General features: G+C 37.0%; 1 protein-coding gene across 7 annotated transcripts in view; it reads left to right on the top strand.

Annotated features, from left to right (window-relative positions):
• Positions 1–15,669, top strand: part of TP53BP1 (tumor protein p53 binding protein 1) — a 70,182-nt gene that overhangs the window by 16,346 nt on the left and 38,167 nt on the right. For all 7 annotated transcript variants that reach the window (XM_046652007.1, XM_046652008.1, XM_046652009.1 and 4 more), the window contains exons 11-12: positions 2,428–2,636; positions 11,825–13,151. In XM_046652007.1, the coding sequence (XP_046507963.1) occupies positions 2,428–2,636; positions 11,825–13,151 (1,536 nt within the window). The remainder of the gene's footprint in view (positions 1–2,427; positions 2,637–11,824; positions 13,152–15,669) is intronic.

Genomic DNA, 15,669 nt, shown 5'->3' with positions numbered 1-15,669 from the left:
TGATTATATATTACTTTATTCACAAGAAAGCTTTCCTTTTTAATTTATCTCATTATCTAAACCTCCTTTGTTCTGTCCTACTTTCCTATCCAGTCATTCACAATATTTTTATATTCCTACTGCTTCTACAGAGGCTTTTCCAATAAATTCCATGATTTTCTCCTTTTCATTCTTTCACATACCAATAATGGTACAATAGCTATTATTTATTGAGCACGTTGTGTGTGCTAGGCACTGTTCTTTGCACTTCTCTTTGGTTCTAGGTGCTTCTCTTTGTTTTTGTTCATTGAATCCTCACAACAATCTTAAGTAGGTGTTACTGTTCTCCGCGTTTTACAGATGAGAAAATGGAGGCACAGAGAGATTTCACAACCAGTAAGTCATAGAGGCAGGATTTGAACTTAGGCAGCTGCCTCCAGAGCCTCTGCTCTTATCTGTCTTGTATATGCCTCCTATGATATCCTGCTGTCTCTGCTCTTGAGTGATGTAAATATAGAAATATGTTTAACTGTTTTTCAAGTGTAATTTATCTATGACAAAAGTTAATCTTAAACTTTCTTCTGCCACAAAGCTTGTATCTGACTGTTTCTCTTGAAATCAGTTGTAGGTATCCAAATGGACTAATACCATTCTAAACATAACATGATTAGTGATATCTTCAGTAAAAGATAAAAGTGAATCCATTCTACAAAAAATCCTGTTAGTGCAAGTTGTTTGATTTATACTTAAAACCATGTCTTCTGTCTGTAGTGTGAACACTGAAGATATGTAAAGATAATTATATTAAAAATGCTTTCTCCCTGATTGTGAACATAATTAGTATTCATTGTAGACAGTTGCAAAAGCATATAGGAAAGTAATGAGAAAATAAAAACACCTGTGATGTCATAATCCAGATAGAAGTATAATTAGTATTTGGATATATTACCTTTCAGAGTGTTTTCTATGCATAAATATAAGGAAGTATCTTTGCACAATTGGGATTATGTTATGTATATGATTCAGTGTTCTTTTTTTTTTTTATGTAACATACTGTATTTTCCCTTGTCAATTGTATTTTAGATTTAATGCATTTGCTTAATATGTGCATAACTGTTTGTGGGATTGTTTATGTTTTTTTGTATTTATTTTTGTTTTTTGCTATGTAGGATTATTAACCTAAAGCCTTTTTATATGTAGTGCTTAGAACAGCAGTCCTTAATAAGTGCTTTCTCATGGTGAGAAAGATCAAAAGGTGTAATGAAAATACTTAACATAGCTGTGGCAGCTCCAGAACCCAAACCTAGCGTTTAGACTGGAATGTGAGGTTGAGGCCAAGCTAAGCAGGGAGGGTACATATTCAGGTTGTGGGTATCTGGTAGCATGACTGTGGGTTATAGGGAAAAACTCAGTGGTATAGGTAGTTTGTGAGAGTGGTCTAGAGGAAGCCTGTTTGAGGTCAAGTTGTAAGATAGGGGAAAAAGAGTTGACGAATCAAATACCTAGCTAGCAAGGCTGGCTCTGAGGAAGATCCTGTTGGCCTACAAGTCAGTCGTGTACTATGGGAAAGCAGTGTGTGTGTGTGTGTGTGTTTCCCTCGTGAGCAATTTGTTTCAGGATTAGTGTCTCATACTTAGTTCTTTGGCAAATCAGTGCTGATTGGCACTGACAGATTTCTTTTCTTCTTCTGTATTTGTCCTGGCATCCATCTCTCTACACTTAGCAGTTGTTAATGCAAATATAATGAGTTCATAGATACGTAGATGTTTACTTAGGAGTGGTGAACAAGTTCACTTCCTTTCAAGACCTGTGGCAGGATATACGATCATTAAATTAGATGGTATTAATGTGGGCATTCCTGTGCAAAATGTGAAAAACTGAGCTATAATCAAGAAAGGGGCTCAGAGGAGCCAAGTTAATTTAACATTTCATATGGATGGGTGGTTATCTCCAGATGAAGCCCATTTTTTTTTTTGTTTGTTTGTTTAAAGATTTTAGTTTTTTCCTTTTTGTCCCCAAAGCTCCCCGGTACATAGTTGTATATTCTTAGTTGTGGGTCCTTCCAGTTGTCGCATGTGGGACGCTGCCTCAGCGTGGTTTGATGAGCAGTGCCATGTCCGCGCCCAGGATTTGAACCGACGAAACACTGGACCGCCTGCAGCAGAGTGCGAGAACTTAACCACTCTGCCACGGGGCCAGCCCCAGGATGAAGCCCATTTTAATCTGTATCTCAGTATTTTGGAAGTGTAGACCTCCCTTCTCTGGGGGAAGAAAATATGTTAGATTTCTAGGACTTAATTTACTCATAATCTATCAGCTTTTGGAAATTAAGTCACTATTTTTTTAGGAATGGAAATTTCTATAATATAGTTGTTGTTAGTGGTATTGGAACGTGAGTAGTATTGATGAGTGCTTATTTCACAATTTGTTTTTCCTGTATTAAACCAGATGAGCCAATGGACATGTCAGTATTATCTGAAGGAGGAAGAGAGTCTTTTCAGAAGAAACTCCAAGATGATGAACCAGTGGAAATAGAAAACACCCCTCTCCCTCCTGAGCCAAATACATCGCCACAAGCCTCAACACCAGTATCTCAGAGCACACCCATCTTCACTCCTGGGTCACTTCCTATCCCATCACAGCCAGAGTTTTCTCATGTGAGTATTGTAGAAAGAGTTTTTTCCTCCTAACATCTTTTTTTTAAACAACTTTATTGAGGTGTAATTTATAAACCATAAAATTCACCCATTTTAAATGTATAGTTTCGTGATCATTTAGTAAATTTACAGAGTTGTGCAACTGTCATCACAATCTAGTTTTAGAACATTTCTAGAGTCAGCTAACATCTTGATGTACCTTTTTATGTTTAAATTTTGTGCTGTGTCTTCAAACTTTTTGAAAATGTTACTACAAAATTGAAAGGGGGCATTAATCATTATTCTGTCATACAACTACTGCTGTCATTTTTGTCTTTCCTCGTGCCTATTGTTTTTTAAAATGTTGTTTATGGTGAGCATGCAACTTTAATGTTTTCCAGTTAGCATTGAGTCATAGTCATTTTTTAGTGTTATATCATCTTCATATTATCCTTTCAAACTTGTCTATTTCTCTGAGTACATGTACCATAATTTAATCATTCCTGTACTGAGTGCATCAAGATGGATTTTAGTTTTCAAATAAGAAGTTAGTTTTCTTCTAAAAGCAAGGGAAAACTAAGATCTCATTTGTATAATTTTAAATATTAATGTTTAAAAAAATGAAATTCAGATTTCATTCATAGTGAATTGAAGGTCCTTAACTAAATCTAAATGACCATATTGTATGTTAGTCTAAATACTTGTTCTTGTAAGACCTTAAGTGGGAGAATTATTTTTGTGTTACTGGGAGAACTTCTTTCATGCCTTTCAGTTTGCAGGTAGGTATCATAACAAAGTTTATATTTAAAAATGAACAGTAATGAAATATACCATAAATTTACTGAGGAGGAGATAGTAAGAAGAAAAATTTAATTGCTTTCTAGAGTTTTAAAGCTGATGTGTTTTGTTGAAAATTTCATTTTATTTAAATCATTAGAAGTGATTTGGTGGAGTGGTTAAGAACAAGAACTTCCTGGGCTTAACTCCTGGCTCTACCATTACTGCCTTTGTGACCAGTTGAAACTGAGCCTCAGTTTCCTCATCAAATCAAATGGGAATATTGCTATTACCTACCTCATAGGGTAGTTGTGAAGGTTAAATATATAAATAAGTAATAAATAAATAATATAAATAAATAAATATATAAATATATAAATAAATATAAAGTGCCTTCAATAGCGCCTTTCATGTGGTAAACGCTCCATAATGATTAGCTGTTGCTGGCAGTGAAAGAGTGAAGACAAGGTTACGTAGAGGTGAGTGAGTGTTCAACCACTGTACATCTTTTTCTTTAGCTTTTATTTAATTAATTAGTTAATTGTTTTTGTGAGAGAGATTGGCCCTGAACTAATATCTGTGCCAGTGTTCCTCTATTTTGTGTATGGGATGCTTCCATAGCTGGTTTGATGAGTGGTGTGTGGGTCTGTGCCTGGGATCCGAACCTGTGAACCCCTGGCTGCTGAAGCAGAGCTCACGAACTTAACCACTACGCCACTGGTTAGGCCCTAGCTTTTGTTTTTCTATCAAAGCTTTACATGAACATATAGTTTAAAAGAGTCATCAGAATTTAGGGATGAGGGCCGGTCTGGTGGCCCAGCGGTTAAGTTCACACGTTCGGCTTCAGGGGCCCTGGGGTTCGCCAGTTTGGATCCTGGGTGCAGACATGGCGCTGCTTGTCAAGCCATGCTGTGGCAGGGGTCCCACGTATAAAGTAGAGGAAGATAGGCATGGATGTTAGCTCAGGGCCAGTCTTCCTCAGCAGAAAGAGGAGGATTGGCAGCAGTTAGCTCAGGGCTAATCTTCCTCAAAAAAAAGAAAGAATTTAGGGATGAGCTATAAGCACTGACCCAGAGCACTGAGAAGAATTTTCCAGAAAAGTTAGCTGATATTAAAGAGACTAATTACAGACGTTTATCAGTGACCAAATAGGACTTTTATGGAAAGGACTATCTTCATAAAGGTATCCCTACTCGGGGAAGTGATACCTGACCACAAAGGGAGAACTCATTTTTTGAAAAACAGGACACTAGTGAAGAAATGGCCCCACCTTCAGCATTTACCAGAGACCTTCAAAGGCAGCTAGAAAACCAGCAATGAGAATTTGAGACAAATGAGTGATGCTGAACATAGTGCAAGGGTTGCTGGAATCTGAGGTGACTCTAGTCAGATTTCTTTGGACTCACATTTTAAGATGTCTTAGCCAGTACAGTCCAGGCCTCTTAAAAAATCTCTCAAGAGTACCTTTACAACATAGTGTTTATGTTAAGGGTGTGATTTTACTTAATTAATAGGCATTTGTAAGAACTAAAAAAGGAGTCATATAGTTAAAACAAGGTCTCTCCCCACCCCTACCCAGAGACAAACACTTTCAGTTTTTTAAGCTTTTATTTACCTCTAACTCTGTATATTAGGATTATATTTCCATACATTCTTTAAAGAAATTTTTTAGCTCTTGCTGCATCTTTCTAATATAGTTACATCATAATTTTGCTTAAGTCATTATTGAGTTTACATTATTAGTGACATTATTGTTATAAACACTATTCACAGGAAAGCCTGTGGAATATTATTATTTTTCCATGTTTGCATAATTTATTGTTTTCTCTGGAATTGCTAATTCTTTTTTATTTGTTTAGTTTTCTATGAATTTCTCACTAAATCAACCCTAGACTCTCCACCAGTTGTCACAATCTCCTTTCAAGATGTTCAGGGGCCTCAAACTTCATCTTTTTGGAGAAACCTCTTTTGGAACCTCCTGATTTCTAATCTTTACTATTGCCTTCTATGCCTGGTGCATAACTGTCACCTCCCTTTCACTGTTGTCCTGGGAGATTGTCCTTACCTGTCTTTATGTTGGATTTCTCTTGGGCTCCATGTCTTCCTGCTTGGTTTACTCCCTCATTTCGTGGGGGATGTTCTTTAATAGTGTATTCTCTACTCATACTTGATTCATGGTTTGTAGGAATATAGTATTCTGGATTGTAATTAATTTTCTTTTAAACTTTTTGAAGGCATTGCTCTTTAATCTGTCTTTAAATTTCCAGTGTTGCTGTTGAGAAGTGTGTGTCCAGTCTGATTCTGATCTTTAATATGTGAACTGTTTTTTTCCTTATTGGAATCTTGTAGGATTTTCTCTTTGTTGCCAGTGTTCTAAAATTTCCATACCCTTGCTGCAGGTCTATTTTCATTTATTGTATTGGGCAATTGATAAGCCCTCTCAATCTAGAAACTCAGATCCTTCAGTTCAGGGACATTGAATTATTTAATTTCTTCCCCTTTGTTCTTTTTTAAATGGAATACGTATTGTTCAGATGTAGAAACTCCTAGAATAGTCTTATATTTTTCTTATTTTGTCTCCTACTTTCTGTCTCTCACTTTTTGTTCAACTCTCTGGGTGATTTCTTCAGCTTTCTTTTTTTTAAAAAAATAGCTTTATTGAGATATAGTTCACACATCATGTTGTCTACCCTTTTAAAGTGTGCAGTCCAATGGCTTTTATTTTTATATTTACAAAGTTGTGCAGTTATTCACCACAATATAATTTTGGAACGTTTTCATTGCCCCCTCCCCCAGAAGACCCCATACCCATTAGCAATCACTCCCATTTCCCCCACCCCTAGCTCTAGTCAACCACTAATCTACTTTGTGTCTCTATAGATTTGCCTATTCTGGATATTTCATGTAAGTCGAATTATACAATATATAGTCTTTTGTGATTGGTTTCTTTCATTTAGCACAATGTTTTCATGGTTCATCCATGTTGTGGCATATATCAGAACTTCATTCCTTTTTATTCTGAATAATACTACATTGTATGTATATACCACATTTTATTTATCCATTCCTCAGTTGGTGGACGTTTGGGTTGTTTTCTCTTTTTTGGCTGTCGTGAATAATGCTGCTGTGTATATTTATGCACAAGTTTTTATGTGGGTGTATGTTTTTATTTCTCTTGTGTAAACCTAGAAGAGCACTTGCTGAGTTCAGTCATCTTTTAACCTTTCTCTGAGTTGTTAATTTCTACTTTTGGGTTTTTGATTTCTAAACTCTTTTTAACTCTGAATGTCCTCCCTTTTTTCTTCTTCTTCTCCCCAAATCCCCCCAGTACATAGTTGTATATCCTAGTTGTAGGTCCTTCTATTTATGCTATGTGGGACGCTACCTCAGCATGGCTTGAGGAGCAGTGCCAGGTGAGCCCACAGGACCTGAACCAGTGAAACCCTGGGCTGCTGAAGCAGAGTGCGCGCACTTAACCACTTCGCCACAAGGCCGGCCCCTATCCTCCCTTTTTTAAAAAAAATAGCATTTTGGGGTCTGGCCCAGTGGCATAGTTGTTAAGTTCGCATACTCTGCTTCGGCATCCCAGGGTTCACAGGTTCAGATCCGAGATGCGGACCTATGCACTGCATCATTCATTAAGCCGTGCTGTGGCGGGATCCTACACACAGAAAATAGAGGAAGATTGGCACAGATGTTAGCTCAGCAACAATCTTCATCAAGCAAAAAGAGGAAAATTGGCAGGGGCTGGCCCCATGGCTGGGTGGTTAAAGTTCTGCACACTCTGCTTCAGCAGCCCGGGTTCATGGGTTCAGATCCTGTTTGCAGACCTACTTCACTCATTAGCCATGCTGTGGAGGCATCCCACATACAAAAAATAGAGGAAGATTGGTACAGATGTTAGCTCAGCAACAATCTTCATCAAGCAAAAAAAGAGGAGGATTGGCAACAGATATTAGCTCAGGGTGAATCTTCCTCACAAAAAAAAAAAAGGAAGATTGACAGGAGATGTTAGCTCAGGGCCAATCTTCCTTACCAAAATGTATATATATAATTTTGTCTTGTTTTATGGGCACACTGTCTTATCTCCCTAAAGATGTTAATACAGTTATGCATCACTTAATGATGAGGATATGTTGTGAGAAACGTGTTGTTAGGTGATTCTGTCATATGAACATCATAGAGTGTACTTACACACACTTAGATGGTGTATCCTACTATACGCCTAGGCTATGTAGTAGTAATCTTATGGGACCACCATTGTATATGCGGTCTGTTGTTGACCGAAATGTCGTTATGTGGCACGTGACTGTAATAGTTTCTTTTGAGAACTTTCCTCCTCCCTGGAATAGTCACTGTTTCTTCAAGTAGATTTTAATTAGTTTTGTTAGTTTTCATGTTTGACTTTCAAATTAGAGGCTTTCCTCAAGTGTCTGATAATCCTTGATTGTCTGCTTCAAGAGTGAAATACCAGAAAACAGATTAGAAATTCTGAGCTAGCGATTGGTACTTGTTGTTTCTGGGATTCATCTGCTGGGCCATTTTGGGGGTCCTCCTAATGTCAGTTTCTTGATTTGTCTCACGTTGGTCATGTTCCCCAGAAAAACATCTGATGTCTTGTCTGCTGGCTGCCATTGTTCTAGAAGTCTACTGCTGTTGAGAGGCAGGTGTAGGTTCCATTCAGTATGTAAATTCTCACTTAATCTCCCTGTTTTCAGAATGGTCCTTTCTGAAAACTGTGCCTCTTGTCCTCCAGTTCAGGAATGCTATCTTTTAGTCTCTACAGGGCAGAGGAGGGTCAGGGAGAGAAGATCTGGAAGTTGAAGTGCTTTTTAAATAGATCAATCAGTCCTCCTCCTGTTTTTAGCTCCAGCTTCACCACCACTTCCAGAGTTACCTGGCGCTGCTGCCAAATCCTGAGTCTTTTTTGGGGCATCGTGGTTCTGTGGTGTAATTTGGGTTGCTTCTTGGCTTTCTCTGCTGCTGGCTTAGGAATTCAGCTTTCACAGCCTGCTCACTAGATGACCCCTCTTCCAAAATTTTGTTGCAGTTGTCTTTTCTTCTGTTCTATTTTTCTTGAAAATTCATGCTGTAAAAAGAATCCCTTTGCCATTGCTTAGTGGGGTTTTGGAAAAAGAGTTAAAATAAATGCATGTCTTAAATCGACCGTTTTTTGTGTGTGGGGGAGAAGTTCTATACTTTTTTCATTATATATCAAACTCCTTACATGTTGTTCTTGATGGCTCACCTTTGCACATCTGTTATTTCTTCTGTGCCTTGGTTACTGGAGTCCAAATCAACCTAATTTTGATGTTGTGAGATCTAAATATTTATAATTAGATAATTATTAATCAAGAGAAAGTTGGCATAAGGGTAATTTTGTGTATTTTTTTCTTTCTGTCTTTATATGTTTAATTGCAGAGCCTCTTTTTGTTTTAAAGATTGGCACCTGAGCTAACAACTGTTGCCAATCTTCTTTTTTTTTTTTTCCCTGCTTTTTCTCCCCAAATCCCCCCCGGTACATAGTTGTGTATTTTTTTAGTTGTGGGTCCTTCTAGTTGTGGCATGTGGGACGCCGCCTCAGTGTGACCTGATGAGTGGTGCCATGTCCATGCCCAGGATCCGAACCAGTGAAACCCTAGGCCGCTTAAGCAGAGTGCATGAACTTAACCCCTCGGCCACGGGACCGGCCCCTGCAGAGCCTCTTTGCAAGATGTGAGGGAAAGGATTAGTAGAACATAGTTTGATATTTAACGCTTTTCTCATTCTTGATATACATATTAATTTTGGGGATGACAAGTCAAATTATAGATGATTGTATGAATGGCTCTTGTGTATGTGAGACCAGTTTTTGACCGATTGGATACTGGATTTAGGTCTATACTGAAGCCAGACTTAAAGGTTGAGTCATATTGAGTACAGTCCTGACAGTTCTCCATCAGTCTTTATCCAAAGCCCTGAGGGACTTCTGTTTACTTAGCTTGGTTATTCTGACTAAGCCTCTCGGGAGCCTCAACACTGTGGATTATTAGGGTCCAGACACTGGCTGGATCCAGGAAGTCTTTAGAAATATCGCTTGTTGATAGGCTGATTAGCCCCTGAAATTTTCTTCTGACTGACTGAAATTGTGCATATATTGAAAAAAATTCTGTAAAAAAAAATCACATCAGTACTTACTTTGATAATGCTTAAAAGGTATTCATAATGGGGGGCAACTGCTTAGTGGAGATGAGGTTTCCTTTCAGAGTGATGAAAATGTTTTAGAACTAGAGAGAGGTGGTGGGTGTACAGGATTGTAAATGTTCACTTTAAAGTGGTTAATTTTATGTTATGTGAGTTTCACTTTTAAAAAAAAGCTATTTATAGTTCTATTAGCCAGGTCTTATATATGAGTCTTTGTAAAATGACTTATTTTTTTGCAGCAAGAAAAAGTACATATTTCTTGTAGAGGATGTATAATATGCAGATAAATGGAAATAAGCTCATCAGTTATCCTGTCCTAGAGATAACTACTATTTTTTATGGTATATGTTTATTAACTTAAAAAATACATGAAAATTATGTAAAAATGTATAAAAAGACTACAATAAAATATATATTCACATACTTTTTTTCTATAAGGGTCTATAGAACCTTTTTCTATTTAATGCATAGCCTGAATGTTTTTCTGTATCTTTTAATATTTATCTACAATTTTATGTAGAGACAAAGTATTCCATCATGTGGATGTACCATAATTTTTATATGAATCTCCTACCACTAGACATTTAAGATATTTCATATTGTTTCCTATTCTAAATAGTAATTTAGTGTTGAACAGTATTGTAGCTAAATCTCAGTGTATTTCCATCAAACAATTTCCCAGAAATAGAATTTTGGGCTAAGGGATATATAAAGTTTCAAGGTGGTGGTTGTATATTGCCAAATTGCCATTTAGAAGTGTTGAACCAATTTATACTTAGTCATGCCTGAGAGTATATGAGCAGGCTCAAATTTAGGACTATTTTTATAATCTGAAAGGGTAAACAATAACACCAGACATTGAAATACCAGAAGTTATGGAATATACAAAATGTTTGGTAACCTCTTTTGATTCCTCATTCCCTTAAAAATAGTAGCCTTACCCCTTATCTAGACTTTTATGGCATTTGTATTATGAAAAATAACACACTCGTATAAATTGTCACATAAAAACGTATCTAAGCTTTGGGTTCTTTCTTTTTTAAATTAAGGTATTATTTTCATAAAATAAAAATGCGATTTTAAGTGTATAGTTAGATGAATTTTGATAGTTGTATACAAATGTATAATAACCCACCATCAGCAAAGTATAAAACAGTGTCCTCACCTGAAAAATTTCTTTATAATCCTTTGCACTTGATTCATCCTCCTCACCCCCTGATCTCCTCTTCTACCTCAGGCAACCATTTATCTGCCTTCTGTCACTATAGTTTTGTGTTTTCGAGAATTTTATATAATTGGAATCATAAAATGTGTGTGGTCTTTTGTGTTTGAGTTCTTTAGCTTAGCATATTTTTGAGATTCATTCATATTGTTATATATGTTAATATTTTATTCCTGTTCATTGTTGAATAGTATTCGATAATATGAATATCCACAATTTGTTTATCTATTCCCCAGTTGACAAACATTTGGGTTGCGTCCAGTTTTTGGCTATTATGAATAATACGCTCTGAATGTTTGCATACACATCTTTGTATAGACATGTGATTTTATTTCTCTTGGGTAAATAACCTACAAGTAGAATTTCTGGGTCATATGGTAATGTATGTTTAACTTTATAAGATACTGCCATACTGTTTTCCAAATTGACTGTATGTTTTGCGTCCCTACCAGCAATGTCTGAGAATTGCAGTTGTTCCACATCCTTACCAACAGGATGTCATCTTTTTAACTTTAGCCATCCTTGTTGGTATGTAGTGGTATCTGTTGACTAATGATGTTGTAAGCTTTGGATTTTATCATCTACTTTATGAATGCTAGCATGTTTTGAAATAGTGAGAAGTAAGATATATATTTCCACTTTGTGAGAACTGAAGTGGGCTGTGTAAGCATATGTTCAAATGATTCCCATGTAATTGAGAGCCCTCATATATATGACATGATTTTAGTAGTTTGGTGATGTATGGTTAAATTTAAGTGTCTTCCTACCCTTAAAAGGGTAAGTTAATACTTTCACTTTTTGGTTTGGATTATGCTTATTATATATCAGTGATTCACAAGAAAAGCACTAAATAGAGTGACTTGCGTTGAAAAGGCTGGTGGTTATGAGTTTTGTATTTCTGAGATTACGGCCCTAGAGTTCTTTGATTCTTGAATAATTGATTTAGAAATTTTAGATGAATTCAAGAATTATATAAAATAAATATTATGAACAAATGATGATTTGCCTTTTTTTTGTTCTTCCTTAGGACATTTTCATTCCATCTCCAAGTTTGGAAGAACGATCAAATGATGGGAAGAAAGGTGGAGATTTTCATAGTTCATCTTTGACTGTTGAGTGTTCTAAAACTTCAGAGATTGAACCAAAGAATTCCACTGAGGATTTTGGGCTATCTTTGACAGGGGATTCTTGTAAGTTGATGCTTTCTACGAGTGAGTGTAGTCAGTCCCCAAAGATGGAGAGCTTGAGTTCTCATAGGATCGATGAAGATGGAGAAAATACGCAGATTGAGGATACTGAACCTATGTCTCCAGTTCTCAATTCTAAACTTGTGCCTGCTGAAAATGATAGTATCCTGATGAATCTAGCACAAGATGGGCAGGTAGAGCTGAATCAGAATGATGATAAAACAAAAGGGAATGACACAGAAACCAGAGACGACGTTAGTATTGTAGCTACTGGTTGCAAAGGCAGAGAAGAGACTGTAGCAGAAGATGTTTGTATTGATCTCACTTGTGACTCAGGGAGTCAGGCAGTTCCTTCTCCAGCTACTCGATCTGAGGCACTATCTAGTGTGTTAGATCAAGAGGAAGCTATGGAAATTAAAGAACATCATCCAGAGGAGGGGTCTTCAGGGTCTGAGGTGGAAGAAATCCCTGAGACTCCTTGTGAAAGTCAAGGAGAGGAGCCTAAAGAAGAAAATATGGAGAATGTCCGATTGCACCTTTCTCTGACTGAAACTCAGTCCCATGGGTTGTGTCTTCCAAAGGAAAGCCCAAAAGAAGAATGTCAGGAAGCTATGGAAATTGAAACCAGTGTGATTAGTATTGATTCCCCCCAGAAGCTTCCAGCACTTGACCAAGAATTGGAACATAAGGATCAGGAAGCATGGGAAGAAGCTACTTCAGAGGACTCAAGTGTTGTCATTGTAGATGTGAAGGAACCGTCTCCCAGAGTTGATGTTTCTTCTGAACCTTTAGAGGGAGTGGAGAAATGCTCAGATTCCCAGTCGTGGGAGGATGATGCTCCAGAAATAGAGCCATCTGCTGAGAATAGAGCAGAAATCCAGGAAGAAAAGAGTGCAGAATATGAAAGAGATCTGAAATCAGTGACTACAGGAAAGGAACGTGTAGAGGCAAACTCTCCACAGCCTCCCTTGACTTTAGTGAGAGAAGATGATGCTCGGAGACCTGACCAGGAGATTCAGCAGACCCAACCTCAAGAGAAAACAGATAACTCATTAACAGAAGACTCAAAAATGGCTAATGCAAAGGAGATAGGCTCAGGTATAGAGGCCCAGCAGCTGGAGAAGGCCTCTGCCCATGCCTCACAAAGCTTCTGTGAAAGCTCTAGTGGTGAGTATGATTGTAAATTGTTCTGTGTCTCCAACCAAATTATAATTTGGAATGAAAGGTAGGACAGAACTGCAGGCTTATGTCAGGGCTGTCGACGAAAATAATCCATATCCAATCTATAAGTGAAAATTTGGGTGAGTTTATTCTGAGCTTAAATCTGAGGATTATAACCCGGGAGAGTCTTTCCACAAAGGAACAGAGCACTCCAAAGAGGTGGGGGGTATACAGGGTCGTTATATACCCTCAAAGAGGATGTTTCACATATGATTGGAATGTCCCTTTTACAATAGTTGTGAGACTACTCTGTCGGCACAGCAATTGATGGAAATAGCAGGTAGGTCTTCTGTCTCAGTGAACACAGCAGGGTGGCAGTCTCTTGTCTCCAGCTGGGTGGTCACAGGTGAGCTGGGAGGTGAGTGCAGCAATCAGTTCCTAGCCTAAGGAAAAATGCTAATGTCAGGGGGAAGTTGCATCTTTATCTCAAGGGCCTTTGTTCTGGCCATAGGAAATGTCTAAGCAGATATACAATGCGTGCTCAATAGCCAGTCAGGCCCTTTTGGAGGAAAAAAAGAAGTCAGGCCGAATTAGGTTTATACCAAATGGCTTCCTCATATACGCCAATATATCCTATTGCTTGCCATTTTTATTTGTCAGGGCCAATCCAAGGAAATTTAACTTGGATTTATGTTTATGAACAGCCAGTAGTAGTTGGGAAATTTAAAAATTTGAGTTGAACTTCTTTTGTAGCTATAATTATTTGTGGAATCAGAGATCATTTGAGGTTTATCAGCTTTATAACTCAGGAGTAATCAACATGATTTTACAAGTATTTAGAAATTGTACAAATCTGGTGTTTTCTACTTAGGTCCCAACCTTGCTCCATATTTTTATTTGTTTATTTTTTTGGTGAGAAAGATTAGCTCTGAGCTAACATCTCTCGCCAATCTTCCTCTGTTTTTTTTCCTCCCCAAAGCACTGGTAGATAGTTGTATATCCTAGTTGTAGGTCATTCCAGTTCTTCTATGTGGGATGCTGCTGCAGCATAGCTAGATGAGCAGCATGTAGGTCCGCACCCAGGATCTAAACCAGCAAACCCCCAGCTGCCAAAGCGGAGCATGCCAACTTAACCACTTGAGCCCGGGGCCAGCCCTCATATTTTTATATTTTGACAGTTGCCTTGAAGTACAAGGATCTTTTTTGGTTACCCTGCACAGTAAAATCATATTCAGAACTCTGTTAATGAGTATGCCATTATTGGTTGTTTCCTCTTTATGGGCATTAAATAAAGCTTCTAAATTTGGCTCAGCATATATATATATATATATATATATATATATATATATATGTTAACCCTTAAACTGGAAAAGATATTAGTTTGTGTTCTTTATTTTATGAAGTCCAGAATGAGAATGTGGGTTACTTTCTGAAGTATTTGTAGAGTATTATGTATGACATTAACTGTAAAGAATTCTAATTTTCTAAATGCCCAGAGTTAGTATAATTTAAAAACAAAATAAAACTAACTCCAAAAATAAAAAAATAAGAAGAAAATAGAAACTTAAGAAAACTAGCTTCTAGGGATGTGGAAATGAGAAACAGTATTTGGGCAACATCATAGCAATTAGTATGGGTGATCATACCTTTGGTGCTCTTGAACAGTCCCAGTTTATACCTCTGGTCTAGGCATGGTTATTAGTAGTACTTTTCTTTACTCTCAAAATTACCCCTATTCATTAGGTTTTATACTCAGGAATTTTTTTTTTCCTCTTCAGAACAAGAAATGTTAGAGCTGAAAAGGAGGTTAGGGGTTATTGGGTTCAGTCTCTTCTTAAAGTCATGTGGCTAGTTAATGATTGAAGTGAGACTAGAACCTAGGTGACCTGATTATCAAGTCTATGCTTTTTCCTCCTGTAAAACTGTATAATATAGTTTCTCTGATTCTGATGAGTTATGGTAAAGACCTGAATGACCTTATATTCTGTATTACTGAATATTTTTATAATTTTGTTACATCTAAATACTGTTACTGACCTAGGCTAAGAAAGCATCAGGGCCTCTAGATTGTTTTAATATGGTTACTTAGGAGTACTTTTTAATTATCTTAGCAGTTGTATGCAAAAGGAGCTCCTAAGCATTGGGATATTAGTTCTGTTATGTTAATGGTATTCTCCATGAATTCTTGTTTACACTATTAATTGACAGAGCCAGCTCTTGTTTATAGCAGACACTACCATAGTAAAATGTATTTTACTAATATTTATCTAGATTATTGAAAATACTAGTAAGTTATTTTCTGCTTACTTCAAGATTTCTGTTCTTGAGCAAACAATTAAAAGCCGTGAAGACAGTGGCTGGACTGTTAGAGAATTCGTCTAAAGTAAAATAAATCGTTCAAAAGAGTATTGCTAGAACAGAAAAAATTGTTCTATACTTCAAAATATGGTTGTTTAGTTCCTAAACCTTAAGAGAGACTAATTTAAATGAGAGTAACCTAAAAAGTTAATGATTCTTAAATCTG

The sequence above is a fragment of the Equus quagga genome, chromosome 2 (assembly GCF_021613505.1).
Source record: "Equus quagga isolate Etosha38 chromosome 2, UCLA_HA_Equagga_1.0, whole genome shotgun sequence".
In the NCBI taxonomy this organism is placed as follows: domain Eukaryota; kingdom Metazoa; phylum Chordata; class Mammalia; order Perissodactyla; family Equidae; genus Equus; species Equus quagga.
The sequence above is the reverse complement of the archived record's forward strand: the minus strand, read 5'-3'. Positions and strand labels throughout refer to the sequence as shown.